General features: G+C 41.4%; 1 protein-coding gene across 1 annotated transcript in view; it reads right to left on the bottom strand.

Annotated features, from left to right (window-relative positions):
* Positions 1 to 2611: 2611 nt before the first annotated feature.
* The window catches only part of ube2l3b (ubiquitin-conjugating enzyme E2L 3b), a 15825-nt gene continuing 9490 nt past the window's right edge, over positions 2612 to 8946 (bottom strand). Inside the window, exon 4 of the mRNA XM_020599332.1 lies at positions 2612 to 4194. Coding sequence (XP_020454988.1) covers positions 4040 to 4194 — 155 coding nt within the window. The 3' untranslated portion in view covers positions 2612 to 4039. The remainder of the gene's footprint in view (positions 4195 to 8946) is intronic.

Here is an 8946-nt window from a genome sequence, read left to right on the forward strand (position 1 = left end):
TGACTGTTCTTGAATGGCCCCGCCAGAGCCCTGACTTAAACCCAATTGAGCATCTCTGGAGAGACCTGAAAATGGCTGTCCACCAACGTTGACCATCCAACCTGACAGAACTGGAGAGGATCTGCAAGGAGGAATGGCAGAGTATCCCCAAATGCAGGTGTGAAAAACTTGTTGCATCATTCCTAAAAAGACTCATGGCTGTATTAGCTCAACAGGGTGCTTCTACTAAATACTGAGCAAAGGGTCTGAATACTTATGACCATGTGATATTTCAGTTTTTCTTTTTTAATAAATCTGCAAAAATGTCAAACATTCTGTGTTTTTCTGTCAATATGGGGTGCTGTGTGTACATTAATGAGGAAAAAAATGAACTTAAATGATTTTAGCATATGGCTGCAATATAACAAAGAGTGAAAAATTTAAGGGGGTCTGAATACTTTCCATACCCACTGGAGAGAGAGAGAGATTCTTTACAAATAAAATCACACCTATTAGACAGATCTCTGAGTTGACCTCAACAATCGCTTCATCTAAATCATGTCTCTTAGACCCCATCCCGACTAGGCTGCTCAAAGACATCTTACCCCTAATCAACATGCCCATATTAGATCTGATCAACCTCTCTCTACTATCAGAATTAAACTTCCAGCTGAGTATGCATTATTATGTGTATTGATCCCTTTTCCAAGCACAGCACAACTTTTAGTGCACAAAGGATACTGAAACTAAAACAGCAATGTTTTAAATTCTTTTATTGTTATTCACATAATAAATTACTTCACCGCTCACATTTCCCAAAGCATGCTGTCATGACAGATTTTCTTAATGTTTTTCTGACCTTTTCTGCACTTAGTTCATCTCAACAAATTATGTAAACTGATGTGTAATTACTTGAAACTGTTTTATGTAATCCATCAGTGAGTGTAAATGTTATAATCATGCACCCTCAGAGGGGGAACAAAACATCTCTCAGCATAAAGGAATAATTCAAAAATCAGCATGTCTTTGTTGTTAGCATCCTCCCCTAATACTCTCAATTTTGAAAGATCAGTTCTCTCTCTGTCCTTGGGTACTAGTTTTTGCTAACTGGCCATAGTTAAGACAGTGTAGACGTACACATCAATCACTTTAAGACAGACGTGATTCCTATTGGCTGGATGCACCACTGAGAGCTGAGGAAGATTGGAGGACAGTGGTGGAAAGTATGCAAAGTAAATTTACTTAAGAACTGTACTTAAATTACACCTACCTTATTGAGTGTTTTAATTTTATATTTCTACATGACTACAGTTCAGACACAATTATTGTACATTTCATTCCACAGCGTTTGTTGTTAGATCAGATTTAAATTTTACTTACAAGCTTTTGAAATATGTTACAATTATAAACTATCAAGTACTATGTAAAACTGTTAAAACTTTGTTCACCAGGTACAGTATTAAAAGCTGCTTTCATCATAATTAATATGTTGCACCATGAAGATTTTTACTTTTCAAATTCTTGTGGTAAAAATACTTGCAAATAAAGGCCGAGTAAAAACAGTAACTGTAACTTACATTTTTCACTTTAAGATGTAATTACAATCCAGATTTTGCATGTTCTCTTAAAGCTTGACAAGCCAGTGTTTTTACACACTGACAATTGACTAGCGGCCTGCTTTACACCCAATTAATAGATTAACAAAGACTGCTAAATAGCAAGTGGTTAAAAGCATCCAAGTATGTTAATTATAGTTTTGAGATACTTGGGCTTCATGCCATTAACATTTCAGAGGGACATACTGTACATTTCGCTATCCATTTTTAACCCAGCCACTAGCTACAATGCTTTTTACAAAATACTGCATTAGTGTTAACAATCCAATTATGTATAATTAAAGTCACAACAGGAAACTTGACATTTAATACTTAATCCAATTTTCTGTATTTCTACCTAGACATTTTGAAAACTGAACTTCTACTTGTATTTAAGTAGTTTTATGTTTCTCCATTTTACATTTACAGAATGTGAATGCTTGTTCTCTCACTGCAAATAGTCATCAGTATTAAAGTTCAACTACAGCATATGCTGGAGAACACTTCAGTACTTTTAGTTCAGATGAAAAGGGAAGAAAATTGTGCCTTTAACTGTTGGAAACTACTTTATACCTTTGTATTATACACAAGTTATCAGTGCCAATAAAACAGCTTTAGCATATTATATGGATACCATCTCAGCTAAATTCCTAAAATGGCTTTTTAAATTGTGTTCTAGATTAACAGACATGGCATCACCATGTCACACATGATCTGTAGTAAATGTGATTAAACATGGCAAATACTAATATGGACTTGAACTACAGGCCAACAGTTGAACAATAAAGTTCAATCTTTACCTTGGAAACTAGTTGGCAGAAAAACATCTGGCCAACCTACCAACTCCCTCAAGAGCTATTGACTGTATTTCACATTAGTTTTTATTGTTGAAGCGAGTATAGAGTAGCCACATAATCCTGACATATAATGTTTGCTACTTAAAATACACTCATGTTGACGGGTTTCAATTAGTTCTGCTCCTGGCCGTTCATTACAAGCCAAATGTGTGCAACATCCACTTGACTACCAGGCAGACAGTGAGGCCAAATGGTTAGCCATCTTTATTATGAAACAATATTGGGACCAGATCAAACAGATGTTACATGGTGGATTTTTGGCCACTGCAGTCCCTTTGCATGTCCGGAAACACCGCTGGACAGCCAGCCCTCTCCCAGCTGACTTCAAGATGCTTGTTTCTAGGACCGCCTCCAGGAGCTGAGCTCCATTGCAGCTGAGTTCATCCTTCTCCAGCTTCTCCTTCCCTCTCTGGCTGCTGTGTGTCCCTTTCAGCTGGGCATCTGACAGTTAATCTGCCACTGGAATATGTTTCAGTGTGGTAAAAGGCCCTTTTTCTGATGTGATAGATGGTTATACTGGATTACCCAACATTGGGAGAGGAGACATGCTTGGAAGATTCAAATAAACTCAGGTTGTTCCCATGTTCCCACTAATTTTATATATCGGTGCCAATCAAGTGCCAATCAAGATCACTTCTGGTGGAGAAAGCAAACTATTAAAAATAAGACAAAGAAAATCACAGTAGCCATTTGAGATTGAAAAGACATTTACAGCATGGTCACTGATCTGTGTTGTAAAAACCTGTGTTACAAAGGACCTCTGAGAAAAGTGTGGAGTGCACTGTTAAATTTGTATTTAAGGGTCTACAGACAATAACTGTGTTTCAAAAGCCGTGGTTTTAACACTCAATCTTCTGCAGCATTTTCAACAGTAGCAATTCAATTCAATTCATGTTCGGCCTGCCATTGTTTCTGCTCATTGGGGTACAAACTGTGAGGAAGGAGACGTGACGGGAATGTTCCACAGAGCACAGTGCAAGTCTACAAGCAGTGGCGGTGAGAAAGGGAAACATTTCAGCCAGCACAAACCTCCAGCTCCTAGCTACAGCTTCTCTCCTTTTGTCATTGTTTTTTTTTTTTAGCTTAAAAAAAAGTATTCAACCACTTCTCCTGCTCTGCAAAGAATTCTTCAGAAAAATCAAGTCTAAGTGAAATCTATTTAATACACGAGCTCTTTATATAGAGGAAAAGCCAACAGAAATTTAACATACAGTATTTCCATCTAACACTACCTGAACATCATGTTTCCTTAGCATTTCTTTTTCCATTTTTCACTGTAGGAAAAAAGTAGAAAGTCAGAAATGGTCAGGATGTTTATGGTTTATGGATGAGGAGAAAGAAGAGGTGGGGAAGGAAGCTGTCTGATCCACAGAGTCCCGAATGGGGAAGAAAGCTGAGGCTGCCCCTGTTTAGCTTCAGATGGCCAGCTCCTGGGCTGCAGGGTGGACCAGTGTGGGAAAGAAGGGGGACAAGAGTGAGAGAGAAAGGTGGTGAGGTGTAGAGGAGAGCAGAGAGGCAAGAGGAAGATCTGTATTTGGTCAGGCAGGTGATATAGGAGGAGAGAGGAAGAGGAAGAAAGAAACAGAGGGCTATACGCGTGTCAGGTGATCAGTCCATTGGCCGCTTTTCCCCGTGTTTCTTTGTAAACTCTTCAGCATTCTTCAAGAATTTTTTACGGTCCTTTGAGTATTCTTCTGCTAGGTCTGCCCTCAGGGGATGCTCCGGCTGGGGGTCGTTCACCAGTGCAATGAGAGATTGAATTACTGCAAGACACAGACAAAGAACTCCAGTTAGATATCAACAATTCTATTTCCTAACTAGATGGTGGACTCCTCACAGCAGTATGTGCTGGTAGGACAAGGAGCAGAGGTGCATGCAAATGTAGGAATTAATCGACAGAGCATCAGACCCCCCCCCCCATGACCCATTAGCTTCAATTCATTTTAGTACATTATCAGAATCAGACTTGACACTTGCTCAGCATAGCCAATATATTATAGGGAAACATCTTCACAGGGTTTCCCCTCAAGTTTGTTCATTTTATTTGAATAGTATTAAAATGAGCGTTCTCTCCTGGTGCTGCATTCAGGTGCTGAAATTAAGGTTTGACAGCACAGTTTCACCATTCAGCAGCCAAATAGCACTGCATTCATAAGCTATTGTATGACAACTGGAAAACAACACAAACACATTATCAGACATCAGTGTTGACAGTCACTACTGAATATACTAAATGCTCTATGAAAGTGTTCCAGCTGACTACAGAGTGGGGGGTGGAGGCACGTTTGGCTACATGACAGCATATAAATACATAGAGATGTGCTCGTGTGTGCTCGCACTAGATAATCAGAGCGGGAAGACAACTCCACCCAGCTGACGTCAGTAAGTGAAGCTGTAAACCATTTCATTTGCAAGGACATGTGCCTTTTGGTGTTGCTATAAATGTGGGATTCAGCAAATGATACCAACTCTTGAACTGAGGTAGACAATAACAAGTCAGCAGGATTTCAGTGAAATATGCATCCTAGCACATCACAAGATGAAGAACCAGGTGAACAAAGAGCAAATGTTTACTGTGCACAAGAACCCATTGTTTAACAGTGGTGAAAAGAGGAGACATGCTTCATGTATTTAGTTTTTGCTACTTGAAATAAAAAGCTGCTGGGGGGCAACTTTGGTTCAGTGGGTAGAGCAGTTGTCTCCCAACCAGAGGGTTGGTAATTAGAATCTCGGTGCCTGCAGTCCACATGTCGAAGTGTCCTTGGGCAAGACACTGAAACCCTAAGTTGCCCCCAATGGTTAGAGCCATCGGTTGAGTTGGCGCCGCAGATGGCTGCTGTTGGTTCTGTACCAGAAACAAATTCCTTGTGTGTACTTGGCCAATAAAGGTGATTATCCAATGAAGAAACATACTTTTATTATCCAGCCTAAACACACACTTCAATGTATGTATAGTTTGTTAAACAGAAGCTGTTTTAAAACTGAATATCAACTCAGTGAAATCAAGTTAGTTTTGGGCTGCACTGTACTGCATCTTTAATATTGGGCAGCTGTAGCTCAGGAGGATGAGCGGGTAATCTCCTAACTGGAAAGTCGGCAGTTTGAATCCTGGCTTCTCCAGTCCGCATTTCAAAGTGTCCTTGAGCAGAACACTGAACCCCCCAGGTGATGTCACTGGTGTGTGAATGGCCAAATAGTGTGAAAGTACTTTGAGTGTGTTGCAATGCATAGAAAAACGCTATCCAAGTACAAGGCCATTTACCAAGACCACATTAATTAAATTCTTGTACAGAATTTTGGATCATGTATAAAAATCTAATTGTGTGAGAGGGAGAGAATCACATCTATGAATGAGATCAAACAAGAGCACGAGTCAATTTTCTATATAACAGCTGTTGTAGTGCATCAGTTTGAGTCAGAGTTGGGACCTTATGTGACCCGTTTATTTATTTCATGTACTGTCTTTTAAAACAGATAGCTATAGTAAACTCAAGTTAACAGTCTTGGTCCTGTTTGGTTCCTACAGCCTACTATAAATGTTTCAAAGCTGGTAACACATCTACATTAATGGAGAGGTCATATCACCCGAGATCACCACATACACTGCAGATAACAGATTATCTCTGATCTCTGGTGCAGTTAGCTAGGGTGTTAACTAGCTGACAGCTAGCTCAGCGAGCTTACTGTGTGTTGGAGTAGTATACGTTTCTGTGGTGAAAATCGTAAGAACACTTATGCTGGAACTTATTAGTACAATGATGCAGATTAGTGTTAACCTATTAAAATTACCTCTGAATTTTTGCTTTGTTGGTCTGAAAATGCATTTAGAATAATGTTAAAATACAACTTTTCAGCCAAATATATGCTATGTAAGCTTGTTACACAGTAATAAGCCCTGTCCATCTGTGTCATTGGGTAGCTACACCCAAGAGTCTCCACTGTAAAACACAAAGAGCAACACACTGACTAGTCTCCATAACTATTGGAACAGCAACACGACCAGCTAATCACAGAGCTGTGTACAAGAACTGATCCTAGCAATACTTTGCAATTACTGGATCAATTATTACTGGATCAATGCAGTGGATGAACCTAGATGTGATAAGCCATCTGGATTTCAGCGCCCTCTTGCAGCTGCACAGTGAAGGTGACAAAGTTTTGGTCAGAAAGTAATGTGCTTCACACAGGATTTCTGCAGATTTCATCAAGTTTAACTTATTTTAGCTCATTAAGAACATTATCTAATGATTTATTCAAAACAATGCTGTTGAAGTTTGCTACTCAAGAATGTTAACAGCACATGAGAAAATAAAGCAATGCTAATTATGACCTTAATTTTTCTTCTTTCTCTCTCTTAAAAAATAAAAAAGTACCAATAAGAGTACCGTTAAAATACCGGATCGATAAACAGTATCAAGAAGAAGAAGAATTTCATCTTTTTTCCTAATGCACATTCCTTTTGCTTGATTACACATTACTTTCTTTCCTTTCTGTTCTCTCAACCTTATACTGTTTACTTGCCCATTGCTTCCTTACATAAGGACATGTAAAAACACATTGAGAGCTGATGTACCAGAGTCAAATTCCTTGTGTGTCCAACACACCTGGCCAATAAAGCTGATTCTGATTCTTATTCTGAATTTTTATTCAGACCAAGCTGCCATATCATTTTGCTATACAGTAAAACCTTGGATTGCGAGTATAATTCATTCCAGCAACGTGCTCATAATCCAAAGCACTCATATATCAAAGTGAATTTCCCCATAATAAATAATGGAAACTCAAGATGATTCATTCCACAACCACTTGTCCATATAAAAACAATTACAGTAATACAAAATACACTATAAATTAAAAATAAAACAAATCATCCTGCACTTTACCTTTGAAAAGAATTGTGGCTGGCGTGAGGGGACATTGTTGCAGTACAGATGTTGACTATACGATTGAGGCGCGAGAACCATCGGCTCAGCTGTGATGTGATGCTTGGCAGACAAAGCGTACGTACTACTTGTATTGCAAGACCTCGCTCGTTTATCAAATTAAAATTTTTGCTCGTCTTGTAAAACACTCACAGATGAGGTTACTTGCTATCCAAGGTTTTACTGCACTAGTATAGAAAAAGATTGAATGAATCAGGGATGTGGAGATATTGAAAAATCTTTATTGAAACGGGAATGTTTCTGGATACAAACCCTTAAAACTCTACATCTCAGTGGTTTAAACAAGGAATATAATCCAGGTGTCTTTCTATGAGGCGGAGGCAAAAACTTGGGTCTGGGAAGAGTTCGGTGAGGCCATGGAGAAGGACTATCGGTCGGCCTCGAAGAGATTCTGGCAAACCGTCCGGCGCCTCAGGAGGGGGAAGCAGTGCCCTGCTAAAACTGTTTACAGTGGAGGTGGGCAGCTAATGACCTCAACTGGGGACATTGTCGGACGGTGGAAGGAATACTTCGAGGATCTCCTCAATCCCGGCGCCATGTCTTCCGATGAGGAAGCAGAGGCTGAGGGCTCAGAGGTGGACTCGTCCATCACCCAAGCTGAAGTCACTGAGGTAGTCAAGAAGCTTCTCGGTGGCAAGGCACCGGGGGTGGATGAGATCCGCCCTGAGTACCTTAAGTCTCTGGATGTTGTCGGGCTGTCTTGGTTGACACACCTCTGCAACGTCGCATGGCAGTCGGGGACAGTGCCTCTGGACTGGCAGACCGGGGTGGTGGTCCCTCTTTTTAAGAAGGGGGACCGGAGGGTGTGTTCCAACTATAGGGGGATCACACTCCTCAGCCTCCCCGGGAAAGTCTATGCCAGGGTACTGGAGAGGAGAATTCGACCGATAGTCGAACCTCGGATCCAGGAGGAACAATGCGGTTTTCGTCCTGGCCGTGGAACACTGGACCAGCTCTATACCCTCTTCAGAGTGGCAGAGGGTTCATGGGAGTTTGCCCAACCAGTCCACATGTGCTTCGTGCATCTGGAGAAGGCATTCGACCGTGTCCCTCGCAGCGCCCTGTGGGGGGTGCTCCGGGAGTACGGGGTCCGGGGCCCTTTGCTAAGGGCTACCCGGTCCCTGTACGATCGGAGCAGGAGCTTGGTTCGCATCGCCGGCAGTAAGTCAAACTTGTTTCTAGTGCATGTTGGACTCCGGCAGGGCTGCCCTTTGTCACCGGTTCTGTTCATTATTTTTATGGACAGAATTTCTAGGCGCAGCCAGGGGCCGGAGGGAGTCTGGTTTGGGGACCACAGGATTTCGTCTCTGCTTTTTGCAGATGACGTTGTCCTGTTGGCCCCATCAAACCAGGACCTCCAGCATGCACTGGGGCGGTTTGCAGCCGAGTGTGAAGCAGCTGGGATGAGAATCAGCACCTCCAAATCCGAGGCCATGGTTCTCAGCCGGAAAAGGGTGGCTTGTTCCCTTCAGGTTGGTGGAGAGTTCCTGCCTCAAGTGGAGGAGTTCAAGTATCTTGGGGTCTTGTTCACGAGTGAGGGAAGGATGAAACGGGAGATTGACAGGCGGATCG

Source organism: Monopterus albus, unplaced genomic scaffold (genome assembly GCF_001952655.1).
Source record: "Monopterus albus unplaced genomic scaffold, M_albus_1.0 scaffold40.1, whole genome shotgun sequence".
In the NCBI taxonomy this organism is placed as follows: Eukaryota; Metazoa; Chordata; class Actinopteri; order Synbranchiformes; family Synbranchidae; genus Monopterus; species Monopterus albus.